This window comes from Haliotis cracherodii, unplaced genomic scaffold (assembly GCF_022045235.1).
Source record: "Haliotis cracherodii isolate W230 unplaced genomic scaffold, xgHalCrac1.p SCAF_3, whole genome shotgun sequence".
In the NCBI taxonomy this organism is placed as follows: domain Eukaryota; kingdom Metazoa; phylum Mollusca; class Gastropoda; order Lepetellida; family Haliotidae; genus Haliotis; species Haliotis cracherodii.
Window position 1 is genome coordinate 26,554,209 of NW_027266286.1, and position 25,221 is coordinate 26,579,429.

General features: G+C 38.1%; 1 protein-coding gene across 5 annotated transcripts in view; it reads left to right on the forward strand.

Moving 5' to 3' along the window:
- Positions 1–25,221, forward strand: part of LOC139475122 (rho GTPase-activating protein 20-like) — a 247,204-nt gene that overhangs the window by 106,829 nt on the left and 115,154 nt on the right. For all 5 annotated transcript variants that reach the window (XM_071258375.1, XM_071258376.1, XM_071258379.1 and 2 more), the window contains 3 exons: positions 9,261–9,306; positions 16,123–16,192; positions 16,537–16,639. In XM_071258375.1, coding sequence (XP_071114476.1) covers positions 9,261–9,306; positions 16,123–16,192; positions 16,537–16,639 — 219 coding nt within the window. The remainder of the gene's footprint in view (positions 1–9,260; positions 9,307–16,122; positions 16,193–16,536; positions 16,640–25,221) is intronic.

Here is a 25,221-nt window from a genome sequence, read left to right on the forward strand (position 1 = left end):
CATTATTATCTCCATGCCAGGTCTATTTCTAGATGTTGAGATAGAAAAGTATCAGTTTTGTCAAGGATGAATAGAGGAAGCTTGTGTTTCTAGGGCTATTCTGAGATCTAGAATCCATATCTATTTGGTATTGATGACACACAAGCATGTATTTGTTTCTATTTTTTTATTTACACTTTTTCCTAAAGTCTTCAATTTTTTACAAAATATTTATTTCAAGAAACAAAATGCGTTTTTGCAACACCTAGGTCCTAGCTGTTTATTTAAGTTAAATTCTTGTCAAATAGCTTTCATTTCAACATCTACATTTAGAAAGGCTGCTGAAAATAGTGGCTGGGACATCAGCCGCCATTACACTCAGGGCGACCATGTTGTTTGATGGCAGATTAGGTTCTCCCTTCGACCAGTTTCTTATACAACAAGATGATGATCGGTCATCTCCTGTCTGTGAACTTGAACCAAACATTGGAAGCCCTCTCTTGCTTATCCAGAGGGTGTTGTGTCCAGTTGTAAGAATGTGGTACCTTTTTCAACCTAGCATCTAAGCCTTTTCAAAGAGATCCTGGTGGATAGAATAAATCCTTTAATCACTTGTTGGTATACTTTTTGAACCTGGCAATGACATTACCATTGAAGGGCAGGGTACTTTTCGGTGTTTGTGTCCAGGGGTGTTGGGATGTGGATATGGCTGTAGGATTGTGTTGGTGTTGGGTACAGCAGTTGGGTGTTTGAGATGTAACACCAAGGGTGTGATACGAGGACAGGGATGAGGACGGCTTTTGGTACGAGTCTGTAGATGTGGACAAGATTGATGAGATATACATGGGAGTTCGGACGTTGTTTTTGACGATGAACGGTTTGGTGATGTGATGGCTGGAGATGCTTAAGACGACTGAAGCCAAGTGATCAACCATTACTTTGAGTGTACTTCTGGTGGAATAATTAGATTCTGGTGGAATTGTAGACTTAATCATGAAACCTCAGGATTTCAAGGAATTGGTAAGTGTTGGATAATTTTCTCATATAATCAGGAGCAAATATTTCCTTCAGATTCAGGACATGGTATAGAGCCCCTTTCTGGCCTTAGAGGCCCTTTCTGGCCTTAAGGGTCTGGGTAATCATAGCAACAGTGAATGTGTATATTAACCTAAACTGTGTCACAAGGCTGATTTTAGGTGCTTTTTGTTCATAAAATTAATTAAGGGACTCGGTCATAGTTTTCATTAGACATCCTTTGGAAACATTTTCAATTTTCGCTCGGTTATGTACTTATAAAGATGCCAGAAAGAAAAAATTGATTAATGTCAACTATTGGAACATGTCTAGAAATGTTCATTCCATAATCACCAAATTTTCTGTAAATAAAAAAATTGACATTTCCAGAGAAACTCTTATGACCTACCTCTCCCTTACAGATGTATTAATCCATGTTATTTCTTATATCTGGTTTTATTTATTATGGTAATTTTTAACTCATTAAAAGAAATCATATTTTGAAATATTTCTTTCCATTATATTTATTAACTCATGCATCTTAGGAAGGAATTCATTTCACACAATTTCTGACACTATTTATTTTCATAATTTTGCTATAATGGGTGCCTGATATTCAGTACTAATAAACTGTAGGCAAAATATGAAGCATAAAATGTTTGTAACGTTTGATCCAATAACACATCACATTATACCACTCAACTTGTGATAGGGATATTCTGAGTGTGTAGGTTGGGAGGCTATGTGACCAACTTTTTGGATGCTGCATTAATAGCATCCCATGTTGCCATGGCAATGCATGTTTTCACCTTCATTTCCTGTTAAAATAAACGTGTGTCAACATTGAATTTTTTCCTGTTTAGTAACCAGGGATATATCTAGAATTTCAAGTAAAGTTCCCTTGGCAAGCAATTTGGAGAAAAATTGTATGTTAGTTCAAAATAATAATAGTTTTAATAGTTTTTATTTTCTTAAATTCAGAGGTATTTTAATGTTGCATTCAATGCAATAATGACTAACCAAGCATAAAAGCCACATCCACTTTATTGGTCCTGCTGTCAGAGAGACAGTAAGGTTTTTGTTTCTTTTGCTAAGCTATAACATTAATTATTACCACCCAGTATAATAATATGAAGGGGGCAGTCGGGTAGCCGAGTGGTTAAAGTGTTCGCTCATCACGCTGAAGACCGACAAGGGGTACAATGTGTGAAGCTCATTTCTGGTGTCCCCCGCCGTGATATTGCTGGAATATTGCTAAAAGTGGTGTAAAAAATATACTCACTCACTCACTCACTCACTCACTCACTCACTCACTATAATATAAAGTGAGAAAGTTGAGAAATTACAGCTAACTTGGATTGAGTAGCAGCCTCTGAGTAAGTCTAGATAAAAAGCTGGGTAACAAGAAATATCTCTGTCCTTATCAAAAGTTGAGTGGCATACATCTCAAACTACTCAACCAGGAACGAGGTTGTGTGTTGAATGCCAACAGACTCCAAGTCGGTGGTAGCCACAGCATTATGTAACATGCTCCTCCCCGAACACACTCCACGCCAGGTAAAGATGGGAGGGGCTGCATCTCGAGGGCTTACCTGAGATTCCAGGCTACAGACATACTGGTGCATTATCTCAACTGTTACACAGCCATGTGGGGCCTGCAATACGTACGTGCCACTTGCAGATCACGCAGCAGCATCACCATCTTTTTATGGACATATTGAACATTCTGTACTGGATTCAAGTTTATATGGGATTTTTAATTGTGGTTTTAACTGATAGGATGTCATGTGGGCTGGTTGATCATCATTCTTGTTCAAAGAACATTTGGTATTTGGTGACATCGGATTATTGGTGTGGAGAGGTCTTGTGAGCAGAAATGCTTATATCAAGGATGCTGTAGGTATTACCTGGACTTAAGGATTAAGGTGTTGTGCAATTTCTTGTTTGAATGGCTTGACCAGTAAGTATTAGTTTCTGTGTTATCTGTAAGGTTTTTGATTTGCCGTGATATTGCTAAAAGCGGCATAAAACCAAACTTACTCACTCACTTTCTACCAGAAACTGGGGAATAAATTAAAAAAGGAACTCGAGTCTAGAATGATTTGGCAAATCTATATTTCCCCAGCTCAGCTCCTGAACTTAAGCATTGATCTGGGCTCCATTTGTATTATATTTTTTATTTTGTAGATAAACATTTTTAAATAACAGACTATTATTTCTGTGACAAAATGTCAGTCTACATATCCTGTAGTGGTCGGAATGTGCTCGGATATGAGTGTTTGTAGTGTTTGTTTGTTTGTTGTTTAACGCCACACTCAGCAATATTCCAGCTATGTGAGCGCGGTCTGTAAATTATCGAATCTGGAACAGAAAATCCAGTGAGTGACATCATGAGCATCGGTCCACGCGTTTTTAGAATACGATGACATGCATCAACCAAGTCAGTGATTGGTTGGCCGATGGGGTAGTGCATTCATTTGTCAAGGTTTCGTCTGGGTTTGATGCCCCACATTGGCACAAAGTCAGATTTAGCTGTCCAGTGATATGGCTGTTGGGGTATCACATAGAACAATTGAAGACATTATTTAACCATTTACTACATGTAAAACTAAATAGAAACATATGTTTGGAGGAGAAATGTGTAATTGCCATGTTGTTTTCATAACATGCAGCCAGGAAATAGTTATTCAATCACTCAATCCTAATATCTCCTTGAGGGTATTTTTTTAAGATATGACCAGATGTCTAATTTTTCTTTGTACATTTAAGATAATCTCTACAAATAGCTGCAACGTATGACAGAATATTCCTCTTCCAGCATTTATCACTCACTCACTCACTCACTCACTCACTCTTATTTGATTAAGTTGGGAGTTTTAGTTTTTTTGAATTGTCTTTCTTTTTTTTAACCCACTTTGAAACATTTGATAGATAATCTTTTAACAAATAATGGGAAACTGTAATGATAAAGCAGCTCTGTGATGTCTTGTCAGCTTCATGAAATCGTGCTTTGAATCTCACAGAATGTGTAAGGAAGGGAGTGAGCAATTATCTGCATGATTATTGGCAGCAAGAACTTGGATGCCACGTGCCAGTCCAGGAGGTGTGAGGAGGGTAGTGTGCTGCCCTTCACGTGGACCACTCTCGCCTCACTTCACACTCACTCACTCATCATATTTGCTGGCTCACTCACTCACTCACTCACTCACTCACTCATCATATTTGCTGGCTCACTCACTCACTCACTCACTCACCAACCCACTCACTCACTCACTCATATTTGCTTGCTCATTCATTCATTCACTCACTCACTCACTCACTCACTCACTCACTCACTCAAATTTGCTGGCTCACTCACTCACTCACTCATATTTGCTTGCTCATTCATTCATTCATTCACTCACTCACTCACTCATATTTGCTGGCGCACTCACTCACTCATCATATTTGCTGGCTCATTCACTCACTCACTCATCATATTTGCTGGCTCACTCACCCACATTCACTCATTCATTCTCACTCACTCACTCACCATGCTTCCCCACTCGCTCCCTCACCCACCCACCCACCCACCCTGTCTTGCTTGTTCACCCACTCATTCACTCATGCCGTGATATTGCTGGAATATTGCTGAAAACGGCGTAAAATCAAACTCACTCACTCACAAATTTGGCTCATGTGTCAAATCCCATCACTGACAATGGGACGATAAACAATCTGTCACTTGGTTGAATGTAGTCAGATGCCAGACAGCAATAATTCCATTAAACCATGGCGGCCAAGAAGTTATCATGTAACCCAGTGATTGATAGCATGAGCAATGGCAGTGACACTAAAAGAGCCAGGTTGCCCATGGGAACACGTCATCTTTATCAACCAGCTCTTACGGTAAACATGGGATACTGAAGATCCAGGGTAGAATAGGTCTTTACCGACCCATACTTTCTGTAAAAGGTGACTATACTTATTGTAAGAGGCGACTAACGGGATCGGGTGGTCAGGCTCGCTGACTTGGTTGATGCATGTCATCGTATCCCAATTGTGTGGATCAGTGCTTATGATGTTAATCACTGGTTTGTCTAATCCAGACTTGATTATTTACAGACCACTGTCATATAGCTGGAATATTGCTGAGTGCGGCGTTAAACAACAGACAAACAAAACTTGGTAACTTCATTAACTGAAGATATGACGCTTTCTATGGATAAAAAGGTGTCATTTCTTCAAGTTTTTCCAAATTCTAGGGGCAGTGGGGTAGCCAAATGGTTAAAGCTTTCGCTTGTCACAGCGAAGACCTGGGGTTCGATTCCCCACATGGGTACAATGTGTGTAGCCCATTTCTGGTGTCCCCCACCGTGATATTGCTGGAATATTACTAAAAGCTCCGTAAAACCATACTCACTCACTCACTCCAAATTCTAAATGTTTATCAAAGACTTACATAAACTGTAACCTCACTTCTTACCTGTTATCTATCGACACAATAAAACACTCAAACCTATCAACTGCCTTAGCAGTGAACTGCCCAACCAGTCAACTGCCTAATCAACCAATCAGACAATCAAACAATCAAACAATCAGACAATCAACCACCCAAGCAGTCAGCCAGTCAGCCTGAAGCTGTCAGTTTAACCCTATGTATCCCAACATGTCCACGGTGTATTAACCATGCGGAACACTGTTGGCTCCAGACACAAGTCAGCACAGGATAGTCTGTTTGTCATAAGGGGGCACGGGTGGCCCAGTCATCTAAGGCGCCGCGATTCACTGTGCAGAGTTGCCAGAAACCTATGATTGTTTGTTCGAATCCTGGTTCGACCCGATTATGTTTCTAGGCTTGTTAGCACCATACCCGTGCTCATGGGTTTCATCAAAGAAGTAAACGTCTGAGACCTGCATCACTTCGGGATTTCCTCCCACATTAAGCTGACACGCCGTGATATAACTGGAATACTGTTAAAAGCGGTGTTAAACCCAACTCACTCACTTACCTACTGTTTGTCATAAAACATGTCTGTGTATCAGCCCCAACCACACACAAAAATGGAGGATTTCTTAAACTTTCATCTTTGTCCACGCCCGAAGCCATTAAGCCGACTACACTTGTTACTTATACTTACTTATATTGGAGATTTAACGTGCACTTTCCGACTGTAAGCGTGTGTCGCACACGGGCTAGGCCAGCCCATTCATTGTGGTTCTGAAAGGGGAAAAAGTGATATTTGCAACCCAGGAGGGATTTAGGGGCTGCTTATATAGTAATTTTGAAATTTTGAGATTTGGAATGTATGCCAAGAGAGGGTGGGGGGCGAACTAAGGGAGCTTTGTGTGGTAGTTGGTTTGTTTGTTTATGTGATTTAGTTTTGGGGGTTTATTGGGTTTTTAAATGCGATTTATTAGTCCTGTTTTGATTAAGTATACGCCTAGGGCTTTCCATTTTTCTACTTTATTTTGTGGGTTTAGGATTGCTTCTAGAGTACTACACTTGTTCTGCAGGGTCGTTTTTATAACTATTTCTCTCCCATTGTTTAAGTTAGCAGGACTATTTACTGGCTGAGGCACATGTCCTGAGGGGTTGTGTCTAAACCTGTCACCTGACCACTGAGACAATGGGAGAAAAATAACACCCTTATGTTAAGAAATAACATACAACTCAGTTGTAAAATAATCACACCCTCCACAGTGCAGTCTTTGTAATCAGGTAAGGCTAGGACAGGAACGGTGATCAGGTTGCACTACTTCTGAGGGAGCTGTTTACCATGGTACCTTAGCTATAGGTTCTCTAGAATAGACTTGTACTGATATCGTTGATAGGGTCTAAAGGTATATCTATTTGCATTAAGCATCATTATCATAATGATCTATAGAACATGTTTCTTGTTCTGTTCTTTTGGTGTAGATCTTTAAACATGATTTATGATTTGTCCACCCACTAAGCATGTGGTGATTTTAATAGATCAAAAATATTCAGGTCTTTGAAAGGCATTTAGAAGTGATAAACATAAGGAAGAGAATACCGTATTCGACATAATAAGCGCCCAGGGCGCTCTCAAAATTAGAAATAGGGTGCTCTTATTAGAATATTATGTTGGTGAAAAAACAGAGTTGAAAGATAAATTTTGTGGTTTATAGTGACAGCCTGATATGTTTATGTACGACAGATATATGTTTCCAGAATTTGATTGCCCCTAATTAAGGGTGCATATAACACATGAGTGTGTATTATATGCGAATAAATAAGTCTTGTTTACATTGATCAATCGGAAGGGGTGCTAATTGGGATTGTTCACTAGACAATATATCAGCAAATATCGCCGTGGGCGCTTATTAGAGCTGGGCGCTTATTACGTTGAATACGGTACATGGATGTCAACTTCTTTATTATGAGGGACACGTGTCGAAGTACTCCTCACTCCTTCACGTGATGAAGGATTAAGCATGTACTCCGAAACATTGTGTCCCTCATAATAAAGAAGTTGACATCCATATATTCTCTTCCTTAAAAATATTCATGAATTCTTTTATCTATATAGTTCGTCAACACTAGCATGGTATAAAAGACTTTATCATCCAAAACTGGCTCCCACAGGAGATATCGCTTGGATGAGATCAAGCGATATCTACACTGTAGATATCGCTGCAATGAAATTACATCACAATGCTTTGTAGACAATTGTGACATCACTGGTTACCATGACGTCACAATCAAATGACATCACTAATGGCTCTGCTACTGAAGCTGTTTGCAGTACTTTTTACACTGAAGACACTGCTAATTACTGTCTACAAATTGAAAAAGTTGAAAGAATGATGTTGGATGATAAATAAAATCTCACCCTCGTGTCTTTTGATATCAAATATATCAACACTCGTTGATAAAAGTGGCAAAAATCCTCGGCAAGCCTCGGAATTTTCCACTTTTATCAACTCGTGTTGATATATTTGATATCAAAAGACACTCGGGTGAGATTCTCTCTATATATATATACAGGTAACCTTAGCTGAAATATGTATCACTAATCACAGTTTGAACCATCGCATATTAAATAGCTGTTAATTTCATAACAAATATTAGACTTCATGTTCAGTGGTGTTTGAGCTTCTTTCGGAATATATATTAAGTAAATATGATAAGTAAAATTCAACAACCTAAATAATTCAATATATGCTGGTTTCATTACAAGATATTTAAGGTTGCAGTGAGAGGTTGCTGTGAACAAACTTCCTTTACAGCCATTGTGTGATTTCCTTGTGCCTGTGGTCAGTACTGTGTGTGATATTAATCTCCTTTGGAGCATGGTGCAATGGTTGATATTTGAAGATGAGGTCATGTATTGTTTACTTTAATCATTCTGGAGTAAAGCTGTTGTAGTATAAGGGCAGTAGGTTCAGAGCTAACTTTTCAGGGCAATTTTCTCTTCCAAAAGTACTGTGACACTATTCCAATAGTACTGTGACACTATTCCAATATTACTGGGACACTATTCCAATAGTACTGGGACACTATTCCATTAGTACTGTGACACTATTCCAAAAGTACTGTGACACTATTCCAATAGTACTGGGACACTATTCCAATAGTACTGGGACACTATTCCAATATTACTGGGACACTTTTCCAATAGTACTGTGACACTATTCCAATAGAACTGGGACACTATTCCAATATTACTGGGACACTTTTCCAATAGTACTGGGACACTTTTCCAATAGTACTGGGACACTATTCCAATCGTACTGGGACACTATTCAAATAGTACTGGGACACTATTCCAATATTACTGGGAAACCTTTCCAATAGTACTGGGACACTTCTCCAATAGTACTGGGACACTTTTCCAATAGTACTGGGACACTATTTCAATAGTACTGGGACACTTTTCCAATAGTACTGGGTCACTATTCCAATAGTACTGGGACACTTTTCCAATAGTACTGGGACACTTTTCCAATAGTACTGGGACACCAATATAGACTATTTCAATAGTATAATGATGACAATGCCTAAATATTTCAATTGAAAAGAAATGAAATATTAATATTTTAACCTTCCTGAATGGATATCCACATAACCCTGTAGGCTTGGTGTGTGTGTGTGTATATATATATATAGATATGTATGTAGATGCTATCAGTACTATAGCCAGGCGTCAATGTGAACTGTGGGTATTTAGACTTGTCATCAACATATTGTTTTCAGACCAGGACAGATTTGATACATGTTATTTCACTTTTCCTTCATTTAATGTTTTGTTTTCCTGTTTCAGCTGGAAAGTGTGATTCAAACCTGGAATACTCATACCACCAAGATAGGTAGGTTCATGTCTCTCCGACACCCACCTGATGCCTACTCTTTTTGATTGTTTACAAATATATACGTCATATAAATGTTCATAAGGCTTAATAAAATAAAAGAATTGGTTATCAGGCAATGGTTTTTGAAAATATAGTGCGGGCGGGCAGTGTCTTCTCCTTTTTTTTGGTTGTTCAAACTAGTATGTAACCAAATAAACAGTTGTGTAACCAAATAAACAGTTGTGTAACCAAATAAACAGTTGTGTAACCAAATAAACAGTTGTGTACAATCAACCTGGGAATACAGTATTTGACTACTGTTGGACTTGGAATATTTAAGGATTTTAAGTTTTTTTTAAAAATGGAAATAAAAACGAAATGTGGGGTGGACTTTGTGCTGATGTGGGCGATGCCTGAGAACCAAGATTATTATTTTTTTAGCCTAAGTTTTTTAATTTGTTCTGATTATTTTCAGGCCAATGTGTTCCATTCATTTCTTAAAAAACATTTTTTGTAACATGAAAAAGATAGCATATATAAACTGTAAAAGTTAAACATTAGAGAAAAATTATTAATAGTCCAAGATGTCTGAATTAATTTGACAATTAACTTACTATGCATCCAAATGACCACCCCATCAGCTCTATTGGGTGAAACTGCTGATATGCCAGTAACACTGTCAGAGTTATCTCCCTTGATATTAAGAATAAGTTGTGCTAACAATGTACATTAGAATGGATCCATTAAGGAGACCAAAAAACATAAATAATATGAACTGAATATTATTTTAATTCAGTAAACAGAGTGATGTAATGAACCTGCATAGGCAACATCAATGTAGAAGACACAGACTGACTTTCACATGATGTCCCAATGTTGGATGCAAGGCTAGGTTATCAGTGTTAAGAGAAACAACCCCACCCACCCACTTCTCCACCACCCCACCCCACCCCACCCCACCCCACTCCAGCACACCACGTTTCTACGTCATCATCTGTCGGGGCAGGGGTGGCCCAGTAGTCGAAGGCGCCGCGATTCACTGTGCAGAGTTGCATTCCTTGGGCACGCCAGAAGCCTATGATTGTGGGTTCGAATCTTGGTTGGCCCTGATTATGTTTCTAGGTTTGTCAGCACCATACCCGTGCTCGTGGGTTTCACCGAAGTGGTAAACGTCTGAGACTTGCATCACTTTGGGCATTCCTCCCACATTAAGCTGACACGCCGCGATATAACTGGAATACTGTTAAAACCGGTGTAAAACCCAACTCACTCACTCACTCAACCACTCACTCAACCACTCACTCAACCACCGACCTACTCACTCACTCACTCACCGTCCATCTCCTCTCCACCCTACCCCTTTCACAACACCACCCAACCACCCCACCACGGTAATCATACAAAAGAATTGTGGTTTCAAGGTAAGCAAAGTAGAAACCTGCTGTTTCTTCCCAAGAACTAAATGTCTAGGTATTTATTGGGATAAAAAAAAATTGTTCCAACTTTACTCATGCATGATCAGCTCTTGAAAATAGCTTCATGGGAAGTAAGACAAGGATGTGCCAAGAAACGTGTTGAGAAGACCTCTGCAGACATGTTGTTTGTCAATTACACTAGTACAAAGCTTAGTGAACGCCACCCTTGCCTGGTGAGATCGTCAGTGTGCCACAATCAACTGTTGTGGCTTCTGGTCCGGTTAAATGGCATCAACAGTTGCCTTTGATGTTTAATTGGCAGTAGTTCATTTAATTAAAGATGCATTTGTCCGTGTATTTTCTGTTGCGTCTTTCATCGATCTCGCCACAGGGAAACTATGTCCATAGTTTTGGCTCTGTTATTAGGAGTGAATTTTAAAAATACCATGATCTAATGCACATTATTCCTTCAACTACCCAATGCCTATTACATCAGAGCCATAAATTGCCCATTTTAGCTGTTATTACACCATAAAATCTTTTACATTTTCAACAGACGTCCTCTTCACTGCCAAACTGTCTTATGTTGAGTTGAATTTTGATTCTGATTGGATTAATGTTAAATCATTTTGAAATATAAATACTACTTGTATGAAAAGATAATATACAGCTACAAAAGTGACTGAATAAACTATCATCAAGAAGAGCTACGCATAAGCTGCATATTTTCGTAAAATACCCCCCAAACTATTCAAAACCAAATTTCTTTCAATTAACTTGCGTACAGAAATGCATGCATTAAATGAAAAACTCAATTGTTTGAAGACAGCAAGCGTAAATACCCAATGAAGCTTTTTCATGCGTACAACGGAGCTAATGTCCAAAACACAATTACTAGCAAATTTACTTTCCGTGTCAAGCTGATATTAAGAACCTTTATATACATCTAAAACATTATTTCATTTTTTCATAAATCTCAAAATGTTTATTCGTTTTTGGAAAAACCTTTTGGAGTGATGAATAGATGAGTGAAAAAATATTGGTTACCCAATGAAAAATGTAATAACCCAATTAAAATAGAAACCTTCAAAAACTCAATTACTCAAAAAGTTATCTGGAGCCCTGATTCAGATTTAAATCACATCAACAATAAACATTAATTGGTTCGAAGTCGTGGGTGTAAAAGTGATTGAAGCACCCTGTAAATATCCACTACTGGAGTGAAGGAAGGAATCATTGCTGTGCTTATTCCTGGTAACTAGATTCATTTCCTGGTCCCTCCTTATTTTACTGTGGAACTAGACATGTGGGAATAAATGGATATTTGTTTAATATCAAAGGAAAATTTTAAGTATTTTTGATTCTTTTTATACCTTATGATTATGTATATGCAACTTTGTGATATGTTTCTGGAACAAAGCGGGGCGGTCGGGTAGCCTAGTGGTTACATCACCCCGAAGACCCGGGTTCTATTCCCGACATGATTACAATGTGTGAAGCCCATTTCTGGTGTCCCCTGCCGTGATATTGCTGGAATATTGCTAAATCCGGCGTAAAAACCATACTCACTCACTATGGTACAAAGCTTGTCATCACTAAAGACCGGCGTGGGTATTCTGGTTTGAATAGGTCTCCAGCAACCTGTACTTGTACGAGGCAACCAAATGGATCAGCTGGTCCATCTTCCCGTTAACTGACTATAAATTCCAGTTTCCACCATTGCCGACCTAGGCTGGAATTCCGGAGTTACATTTTGGCTGGACCAACGAGTCTATGCATAATCCAATCAAAGTCGCGTAACGAACTAGACATCCGGTTCATAAACAACATGGATTTCATAGTGTAGATTTTGGTCGACTGAAGGATTGGCAAAGCATGTGTACCACCAACTGGGACTTGATAGATATTTTGCAAATCTTTCCATGTTTTTGATCAAGATGCTCAAGTGATTTGATGCACTTGGTAAGGTAAGGCCCGTTTTATTACAATATTGATCATGCCTATCGATCAGATTGTCTTGACTGGGCGCAGCCATTTTGTTTGAAGCAAATGCAAGTGATATGAGAGATGGAATCTGATTGGTCAATAGGATGACATAGAAAGGACAGAACTCATAATAGCCACTGGTGGCGCTACAATCGAGCGTGATATTTCCAGCATAGTTCAACAAGGGTGGAAACTGGACTTTTATAGTCAATTAATGCCCTTGCCTCATGAAGATGCAGGTGGCCAAACAGACTTGGTTGACTGTGTGTCATCATACCCCAATGGCATGGTTCGTTGTTCGTAATATCAATCACTGGTTGGTCTGGTCCAGAGTTTATTTACAGTCTGCTGATATGTGGCTATAATATTATTGAGTACAGTGAAAACAAAAAATAATGCCATAAATAGATAATAATGAATTGTTAACACTTTTGACACCAGCGAAAAGGAGGGCAACTCTGTTTCCATAAAGCCTATGGGGTTAAGCACCATTTCATTACTTTACAGGACCCTTGAATTTAATTATGAGGGTCCTCTGGACCCCCACTTTTGCAAGTCAAGGTAAAACCCTGGGTTTGGCCATTTTCATTTTGTGAGATTCAATATTGAAACATTATATTGTATTTATTATATTCATATGGAAACATACGTGAATATATACGGCAGCAATGTTTCTAAACAGCAACATTAAACTTGATGCCCCCATGAACAACACTGAAATGCTAGAAATAAATTACACTTACATTATGAACTAGCGTATTCAACGTTATAAGCGCCCACAGCGATATTTGCTAATATATTGGCTAGTGAACAATCCCAATTAGCACTTCTTCCGATTGATCAATGTACACAAGACTTATATATTATATAATACGCACTCGCATGTTATATGCACCTTTAATTATGGACAGTAAAATTCTGGAAAAATATATCTGTTGTATATAAACATATCAGGCTGTCAGCATAAACCACGAAATTTATCTTTCAACTCTTATTATTTTTTCACCAAAATAATATTCTAATAAGAGCCCCCTATTTCTAATTTTGAGAACGCCCTGGGCGCTTATTACATCGAATACTGTATGTTAAATGTCTGGCTCGTGCATGTCCTAGTCATTTCTCTCCACGATTTCATCAATAAAGCCTTGCTTTTATGACTAATAAAGCCATGTTTCATAAATCAGTATGAATATCAAAGTCAAAAAGAAATATATATTGGGCTTAAGAGCAACTAAGAGTATGGTTAAGGAACATTTAACCCTTACACTGGCTACAGAAGGGGGATTAATGGTAATCCTGGTCGTAATGGCTATAAGTTTTTTACACAAGTATATCAAAAGCATGACAGGTTTTTAAGGAAATTGAAGGACCTTGGCTAATGGTACCATAAGCATTAAAGTTTAATGACAGCATATTTCCCATACTTCTGACACTTACATCTGATTTTATCAACTTTACATCAGAATGTTACCGGTAGTGATTAAATGAAGCGGTAAAATGTGTGCATTGTCTGATTCTGACGAGGTTGGCGAAACATGGCTCGGAGTTAACATAACAATCTCGGTACCAGGGTCCATGCTCTCCGAGTTTTAAATGGCTTTTGTGTGTGAACAATCACTGCAGATGGCTTATACTCTTATATAACAAAATCGTTTTCACTTCAATCTGTCGGCACTCACCACTGTGCGATTTGGGAGTCATTCAACCGTGGACTTCTTTGTAGACTGGTCAGTCAGAGTGACCCTCGTGTAAGCCCTGACCTCACAGTGACCTCACTTCATGCAGGTATAGTTTGAAGGTGCGTGAACTTGCAGGTTTCTGATTGGACAATAGAACAAATACTCAAACGACTTCATTCACCTTCTGGTGATTGAGGTTGTTTGATCGTGTTTGATCTATTAATGAGTGAATATGGTTTTACGCTGCTTTTAAAATATTTCTGCAATATCATGGCGGGGGACACCAGAATCCACTTGCACAAAGCGATCTTAGCACTAAGACTATTGTAAGCCTATGTTAAAGTATGGGAGTTACAATCATCTTAGCGCTAAGATCGCTTTGTGCAAGTGGACCCAGAAATGGGCTTCACCCATTGTACTTATTTTGGGAATCAAACCCTGGTCTGCCCCTTGATCTATTACCTGACACTACTTACAGTTACAGTTATAGTTACACCCCTTAAGAATTATTTAATGAAGAAACAGAATACAAATTCTTCTTTATGAGAGTGGTTAGGCTCCTAATTTAAATTTCATAAAACATATCAACTGACAATTAGACTCAACAAAACTTATCTTGTTAATAACAATTTGCTGAGGAAGGTAGCTCTAACTGGGTAACTGCATTCATTAGTGTTTGATGAATAACCAATGCCGCCCCACAGAAAACGTTTTCAGCACCAAAGCAAATCTATACAACTATAGCTTGTTCTTTTTGTGTTTACATTACAAATTTACAAAATATGTATTACTTGAAAAAAAAGAAGGAATGTATTACAAAGAGGTTAACTAAATTATCATTATATATGGTAAAAAAGTTAAACAGCCTGATACATATAGCAACCAATTAAAATATGACTACCACCCCCCCACCCACCCCCAATTTTCTTTTTAAAAATTCAATATATTTTGTTTAAATCCTGGACAATAAAATTAACAAAATTATAGAAAGAAGCAAACAATTAGTCTCACGCTAAATAGTTTTTTGACGTTATCCTTCTTTACGTTGTTGTTGTTGCATTAGGTGTTTAAGAGGTCGCCTTCTGCCTAGGCAATTTCGGTTGACATGTCCCTCTTTGGGACTCCTGTGTGTGAGAAGGGTTCACATATCTATTGTGAGTTCGGTGTTCACATAATTTCTGTTTTTGCATTGATATGATTTCTATTTTCTTATATTGATATGATTTCATTTTCATCCTTGGCTGCTCTGTTTATATATGTTCGAGTAGCTGTCCATCTCTCAGAAATAGAGTTAGTTTGGCCTTCGCTATTGCATCTCTTGGCTTTAGGAGATCTACGACAGATAGCGGATCTAACTGCAATTCTTGTTTTAATCCTTCTTTATCATATATATGATTTTAAATAGTTCTGTAAAGAGCAAAAACTTAACAATTGACCTGTAATAGGTAATTAATGGTATTGTTCTTGTAACGAGCTAGTGACATCTCTCACTCCCATGTCAGCACTTGACTGACACATTAGGAAACAATGTATACACACATGGACCAGAGTTTTAGCTAATGACTTAAACTCTTGGCAACTGCATTAATGGTCAAATGGAGATCACTTGCTGTTTTAGTTAGTAATTAATGACTTACCTAAGAAATTATTCCCTTGATTTTGTTCTTGTCCCAAAGTTGGGGTGTTAAATTTGTTTCGCCTGTCGGACTGTGTATATGTTGAACATTTATTTGAGTTATTATTTTTTCTTCCAGGCAATCTATTTCCCAGCAAGTTCTGGAACCAATACGCAGAATACTACGATAACTACAACAACACTAAGAGGTGAGACAGTATTACCGCAGTCTCATACATAGAGACTAGCATACGAGCATGTGTGTCGTATGGATTTTATAAAACAACTATTTCACGAGTAAGAGCGAAGGTAATACATGGATTCTTACACAAGTTTCGTAAAATCAGTATGGCACATATGCTAGTGTAATAATCTATCTCCAAATATAGACGTGTATATATTTATTTTTTCATTTTTCACAACTTAAGCAAGGCCTCCTAAAATGTAAAAATTGGTCTCGCTTATGATGATATACAGAGAGTTTGTCAGATGATTGATTTTCAATTAGTTATTATGTGTTTCTTTCAGATTTTTACTGTTGTTTTTTTTTCAGTTTTTTGGAAGATAAATGTGCAAGTGATTCAACTTTCGCCGAGTTTTGCAATTTGAGGAAAGAACAAGGAAAGCTTGGAATAGACACACTGCTCTTTCTACCTGTGAGTACAACTTTACTGGTACCAAATATTTGGCATGCTTTTATTTTCAGGGAAGAACTAATGGATGTCCTGACACTTGGATGTAAATGTGTGATATTTGTAGAATGGGTATACAGGGAACCCTCGTTGTGGCATGCCCAACATGATTAGGGACTGTGTGCTCTACCAACTGACAAGAACACCTAGGATACATTGTGTACAGAGTTGCCTCCCTTGATGTGCTCCAGTGGATCAAGACATCGCATTACATTTTACATATTCAGCCTCAAGATTTACAATGCATTAGTAAATTATTTATTTGTCAGCATATTTAAGACAAACAGAAGCTAATTCATTTTTGGTAGTTATTCATTTTATAACTTGAGATTCAGAATTAATTTCAAGGATATGTCTCTTGTGCAAAGCATTCCGTAATGAAAACATGATTAGAATCAGATTCCGAATGTAGAAGAGGTTCGTTGATTCTACCCCAGGAATAAATAGATTTGAGTGATTACTCCGACTTAAACCATGGTCTGGTTGACGTATAATTTCTCTATAATTTTGCATAATGACCTATAGTTGCATCAGGTTTAAATGAACAATCAGAATGGCCAGTGAATTCCTGGCTCAGAATCAACTGCAAGAACAACAGCATGACATCATAACAGATGAAGTACCGTATTTGACATAATAAGCGCCCATGGCGATATTTGCTAATATATTGGCTGGTGAACAATCCCAATTAGCACCCCTTCGGATTTATCAATGTACACAAGACTTATTTATTTGTGTATAATACGCACTCATGTGTTATATGCACCCTTAAATATGGGCAATTCAGTTCTGGAAAAATATGTTTGTCGTGTATAAACTGGACAGACTTTTCTTTTGTGTCATTCAGGCTGTCAGCATAAACAATGAAATTTATGATCTTTCAACTTTTTTTTTTCACCAAAATTATATTCTAATAAGAGCCCCCTATTCCTTATTTTAAGAGCGCCCTGGGCGCTTATTACGTCGAATACGGTAATATTTATTTCAGAACACATGCTATGTTCATCTTTTAACAAATCCCTAAACGTCATACTGTTTTACTTAAATGACCTTAGATAAATGATTGACAGTTTTAAAGATGTCATCGCCAAGACACACCAGCATCACCCTGAGTGCTGTATGAGTACCGGGCAAGTCACTCGGTTCATCTACATGTTCAGCTGTATTCAACAGGCTCAACGTCCATCAAATGTCATCACCATTGTAATACACATAGTTCTAAGCTCTTAAGCAGTGCATGAATGAATTCTATAATTGTTCCCCTCCTGGTTTTGATGCTGGAAGTATGGACGTGAATGGTGAATGTGGGCTATGGTTGATAACTCGTGGTGAATGGATGGAGGAAACATGTCTCTCATATAACAGGATTTACTTACTTTGAAAAGAAACAGGCGAACCGAAGCCATTAGGTCCATAAGTTGCAGATTCAAGTGTACTGACTATTCTTATCCTGATTTGATATCTCGAAACCTGTGCACTTCAGGACACACTGAAGTTGAATGAGAATTCATTATCTGTTCTTAAATGATTACCCTTTGCATCATTTAAAAAAGTTTTAAAACTGACCAAAAAAGAAGTGTAAGCAGGGGAGTTATTGTTAATTGTTTCATCACTTGTCCATTCACCTGAATTTGCTTGAAAAGATACTTTAAGTTTTTTACTGTGCATAATACTTCTTTTTTTTTAAATACTGCATCCCCTCGAGCTTGGGTGCGCACAATACTCAAGAAAATACAGAACAATGGGCAAAAACTTCAAAAAATCACATTTGCTTGAAAATCAAAAGTTATTGAAATTAAAATATTTTAAAGAATATTTCAAGGTTTTAAAAAAACAATTCTTTGAATTAACATGTCCTGTCAGTATTTGATATTTTGAGATGATTCAGCCTTAAGTCCGCTTCTGCATCATCTTCCTCATTCAGCTTCTGCTACAGATGCGGCAAGACTTCACAGATAATTCAGTAGTGTTTTAACATGGGCTTGTTGTGTTAATGGTGGAATTTGTGTAGTTATTGACTGAGGCAGGATACTTCCCGTGGATGTGAGAATATCCTCATTGCAGACCACTTTCACATAAAAACTTCCTGACGTCATTATAGAATATTAACAAACAGTTCCCAAGTCCTGGATTTATGCAAACAAGACACAGTTGTGTTTATGAATTGTGTCAACAACTAACAAATAATGCGCAAACTTTTCGCTGTTCAGGTGTTAGCGTATTTGATTTTCATCGCGTCCTCGTTGGGTCTCTCAAGTATATGTCTATACGCAATGCTTTGCAAATGTCAGCGTATCTTTCCGACATGGATCATTAATCAGCTGGTGACCGTTCGTTTGGTTGAGGAACTGTCTGTGAACGTTATGTTCTTCACAGATTACCTGTATGTTCTTCACAGATTATCACAGGTATAAAGAGAACTACACAGGGATCAACTCATTGGTGTCGTCGACCTTGTAACGATTTCAGTGATTCTGACGTCAGGCCTGTGACCTTGGGGACAAGTCATTATGCAAATTCTGCAAATATAATTAGTGTCTGTCACAATGGTGCCTTTCATGCAGGAACTATTTATTTTGTGCTTATTTGTCATAATGTTTTTGGTCAATTTTGAGATTTTTGAAGGAAATTCAAGGTTGGAGTGTCACTAGAACTAAATATGGGCATGGCGGCGACAAGATTGGTGTCCGGTGGATGTTTCTCAAAATGTTTACTTCTGTTGTATATATTGTTATATAGTGTTGATAACGTTGAAGTATTTAGGTTGAGAAAGCATCAACAGATCCACTATAAACTACATGTCTTTGTCCGTTTTAAAAAAATACATATTAATATTGCCTTTTTGTATGTCAGAATTGTCTAAATTGTAATGGAAGTGTTAAATCGTTGGTGACAAATGATAATACTTTTACTGCCAAATGAGAAAAATATCCTTGTCATTAAACCATCTTTTCTTTCTTCATGCCCTAAATTTTAAGGCTTTTCAAATTTACCTTCCGTGTCTTCAGTGAAATCATATGAAAATCATATAATAAAACAGATGTTCGTGACACAGAAGACTTTCTCTTTCATCAAAATGGGTCAATTCAATTCACAAAAGCTCGAAATATTCCATACTGAGTTATTTTCAATATGTTTCATAATGTCATTTTTGTGGGGTCTTTTCATGGAAACCAGCAGGGGAGGAATCTCCCCGACCCTTTTCACACATATTGATATGAGCGGACAACGGGAGTCTTCAGGGGGGTGCACTCTCACAATCAGCCTTGCATTTCATAACGTCAACAGACGGAATGAAAGTACCTACCAAAGGTCAAGGACAAAACCGTTGCAATTTGTGTCCGCACATTTCAAGCCTTGCAATCCCCCCTAAGCATTCAAGCTGAAATATTTTCAATAAAGCGTGATTTAATCACAGAACAACTCGCGTGCTGAACAAGCTTCATATATTATTAATTCTCAACTGCTTCACAGAGTTTGATAATCGTGAAGTGACAGTCTTGTGTTAAAGAATTTCACCTGACTTGACCTATTCTATTATTTAAGTCCTTCACATTCTGCTGGAGGGGATCCCAGTTGTATGGAGCATGTGGTGGATGATTTTATAAAATGGGATTCCCTTTTCCTGAAAAGTATTTTTTGCACTGTCATCTTAGTGTACAAAAATATGTTCTGATTTTCAAACTTAAAAGATTCTCCTTTTGTGTTCATTCCCATATGGGAGATGAAATAAATACATAAATATACATAGCGTATTCGACGTAATAAGCGCCCCACTCTAATAAGCGCCCATGGCGATATTTGCTAAAATATTGGCTAGTGAACAATCCCAATTAGCACCCCTTCCGCTTGATCAATGTACACAAGACTTAATTATTCACGTATAATACTCATTCATGTGTTTTTTTGGCAATTAAATTCTGGAAAAATATATCTGTCGTACATGAACATTTCAGGCTGTCAGCATAAACCACAAAATTTATCTTTCAACTTTGTTTTTTTTATCAAAAAAAAAATATTCTAATAAGAGCCCCCTATTTTTAATTTTGAGAGCGCCCGGGGCGCTTATTACATCGAATACGGTAATATGAAGCTTTGGGTCCTCTGGCCTTCATCAGGCACATTGTTTTGTGATAACCAGATAAGCATCTCAAATAATTAGGAATGGGTATTGGATGTTTAAAGTGTATCCAAATATTTTACAATGCACAGGGCTGATTGTGATACGTGTCACGATATATTGTGTAGTTCAAAATGTTGAATTCAGACTCAATTTGAAACATTAATGCAGGAATTGAATTTAATGCTGGGTTAGCATGTTTACTCATTCAATAAATATGCAAGGATGCACGTTCCGGGACAGTGATGACGTAGAGCTTCACCACTGCAACAGAGGAACTCCAGAATGCAAACTTGCATTTTGGAATTGCAGAAATATTTCAAAGGTACATGTATTTGGCCAGTGTATAACATAAAACACACGATAACAATTGCTATTTGAATTCACGCGATATGCCGAGCATGAAATCTGATATTGTGATACGTATCGCGGAAAGAATGAACCTCAATTTACCGATATACTGGTAATACTACGCACCCTTACAAATAATGTAGAGTTAGACAAAAATATTATGTATATGTATGTATTAAAAGATTGAAAATACTCAATATTCATACTCAGACCATTTTGATCCCAATTGAGTGGATCGATGCTCATGATGTCAATCACTGGATTGTCTGGTCCAGACTCAATTATTCACAGACCGCCGTCATATAACTGGAATATTGCTGAGTGTGGCGTTAAACAACAAACAAACAAAACCATTTTATTCTTATGGATGAATCTACCCAAATGTTGCACAAGTTAATTGCAGGCCTACTGCACTAAATTTAAACAACATATTTTTGTTTACATTTTTAACTTTAGGAGATGCTGTTGGTAATTTTAATCTATGAAACGGATCCCAGTTACATATTTGATTGGAAGGAAGATATTAGTTTTGTAAAAAATCAACATATTGTTGTCATTTTGACAAAGATTTTGGAGGGTTCATAATACCCAGGACAGTTGCATGTGGTTCACACAAACTAAGGCATGTGTAGAAATTCAACATGACTTCATCTGAAGCCATTGAAATACAACCCTGGAATCGTAATATAAAGTTAAACATAATAATTAATAGTGAACATATATAATCAGTTGGATGCATATCCAATTTGTCTGATGTCAGATTATGCTAAAATTCAGGGTATGCCATTAAGCAGAAAATCATATCCAAACTTTGAAAGTCTAAAAAACTTAATTTACTATAAATGCATGGTATTATTCGTGGGTAAGTCTAGCCATGAAGGAAATGCTCTTTGAGAACAATCTCATTATTGTTCTGAACAGCAGCATCATTTGAAGACAGAAAATACGTCTAACCAAACATTTAAAAGTTCAACCTGAAATTAAAACCACATTCAATTATTCTTTTTATTGAAATAACAAAGCATCTTGTGTTAATGTGGCTGTGTACACGACGTTTACTCGGAAAAATGCACTCTGTGACGCAAACGCCAGAGAGTACATAAAGACTTTATTAGCTTTATTATAATGCAATGAATGATTTTCTAACACTGTTGACTATAAAAACTATTTGCCTCTCCTCTGGCTGGGGTCTTAGGTATTGGCTTGCCATTTAGACCTCAAACACATTGCAGAAAAATCTGCTGCAATTGGTTCGGGGTGAACTGTTTTTTTCAATGGTGTTTTGTATGAAGACAGTTTGGATCATTTCAGCAATGCTGGTATTTGCTTTTACAAATTACCCCTCACACATTGGCGCTACCTGAAGAATCATTCGTAAACAGTGGATCGTGGCCCGAGACCTGGGCCACACATGGTCGGGAGTCACAATCGATACCATGCACTCTTAGGGACAGGAAAGGTGAATTTGAATTGAAGAAAAATGAAAGTTATCATGAGGCTGTTATTGATATTATTGCTTCTTCCACCTCAATGAATCTCCATTCAGTTTATTCCTGCTTTTAAGACAATATTAATGAAACAACGTATAGCCCTTTCTCACAAAATCTCCACAATTAAATTTGCTTTACAATGAACTTGTTTTATATCCATTTCCGTAATTAGTTTAAGTTGGAATTTTTAGTTTTTCCGAATTTTGTTTTTAACCCACTTTTAAACTTACAGAAAACTAAGTTTATGACGAACACGCTTATAACAAACTGATGGATATAATGAACTGTGATTTTGTCCCGGACATTTGCTGTATATATGATCATACTGAACTTTGGTTATAACAAACTGAAATTTAGTGGTCCCTTTGTGTTATACCGTATTTGACATAATAAGCGCCCATGGCGATATTTGCTAATATATTGGTTAGTGAACAATCCCAATTAGCACCCTTCCGATTGATCAATGTACACAAGATTTATTTATTCATGTATCATATGCTCTCATGTGTTATATGCACCCTTAATTATGGGAAATTAAATTCTGGGAAAATATATCTGTTGTATGTAAACATTTCAGGCTGTCAGCATAAACCATGAAATTTACGATCTTTCAACTCTGTTTTCTATTTCTAATTTTGAGAGCGCCCCTGGTGCTTATTACGTTGAATTCGGTAATTGTAGTTTACTGTATTTGATAGATAATTTTTTAACAAAAAATGGGAAATTGTAATGATAAATCAGCTTTGTGATGTCTTGTCAGCTTCATGAAATGGTGCTTTGAATCTCACAGAATAAAACAAATGGGTAAGGAAGGGAATTGGATGCAGTGCAGATGCATGATTACTGATAGTAAGAACTTGTGTACCACATGCCAATCCAGAGGGGGTGTGCAGGGTAATAGACCCCCTCTCCCTTCACTTCACACTCACCCACCGCCGACCCACTCTCTCACCCACCCACCCTCTCACATATATATGTATATATTATATACATTATTATAAACCGCATGTATCCAGGTACTAGTATCTGCTCAAATGCGTTTCTTTTTGTTCCCCGACCAGTGGACCAGTTTGCATTCAGTTTTATCATTCTCAACTCCCTGGGGAGTATACAACTCAAGTTGTCTAGGGTCGCTAGAAGGTTTTTACATTCACCTCACCCACCCACCCTCTCACTCACCCACCCTCCTGCCCCACTCACTCACTCACTCACTCACCCACCCCTCTCACCAACCCACCCACCCTATCACTCACCCACCCACCCACCCTATCACTCACCCACCCACCTGCCTACTAGTACTCTCACACACCCACCCGCCTACTCTCTCACACACCCACACACCCACCTGCCCACTCATCCACTTACCCAGTCACCCACCCAGTCACCCACCCACCCTCTTAACCCATCTTCTGACCCACCCATACTTGCCGTCTCATTGTACTACAGTGGGATGCCACGAGCATGTGCAACTATGCAAGTCAGTAATAGGATCCGGAATTTGTCCTCCTAGCCCAGTCCCATGGATTTACCCCAAACATAGTAGACAAGGCATGTTAAAAGAACGAGAGTAAAACTATGGCAAGGATTTTGATAAGGGGAAAGGTTAGGAGGAAAGTCAGTTGAGGAATGTAGTGTGAGATCTGGAGGAATGTAGGTTGGAGACATCCAACTTACTATATAGGTATCCATTCATAAAGACTCTGATCTGTGTCGCACAACTCACTATCATCCTCCCTAATATGTTGCAACTTCTGACACATTGTTGCCATGCTCGACATACCTCTCTAATTGGAAGGACCAACCTGGCCTCGTTAGCATCACACATCAAACAAGCTGAAACACAGGTGCCCTTTTACCTGCTGACTCCTATAGAGGGTCTTACAATGGGAATGGCCCTGAGAGCCAGTTGGGTGTGATGCTGCTTTGAACAGTACTTTAGTTATATCACTGTGAAGTCCCTTGGAGTTGCGTCATTGTGGATTGACTCCGTGGTCTAGTGGATTGAGCGTCTGCCTAGAGGGGGGGGGGGGCACAGGTGGCCCAGTCGTCAAATGTGCCCATACCCGTGCTCGTGGGTTTCACCGAAGTGGTAAATGTCTGAGACCTGCATCACTTCGGGCTTTCCTCCCACATTAAGCTGACACGCCGTGATATAACTGTAATACTGTTAAAAGCGGCGTTAAACCCAACTCACTCACTCACTCACTCACACTGCCTAGAGAGAGGACGGTCGGTGGTTCGATCCCCTAGCCTTGTCATACCAAAAGACATTTAAAGATTATTACCCTGCCTGGCTTTCAACATTAAGGGGGTTAAACAAGGACTGGTTGGCTCGGAATCAGTATGCTGTGTCTGAGGGGTGTTAAACGGAGGCATGGTATCTCATAGGGCTAGCACTGTAAAACCAGCATTAGTCCAGACCAGTCCTAGAAGCCACAATTACATGTGAATGCACAATGCTATATATGTGCAATAATCTTGAATGTGACGTTTAATAGAGAATTTCACCCTTGTGTGTTTTTATCAATATATATCAACACCTGTTGGTAGTTTTAAACCTTTATCGACTCTTGTTGATATATTTG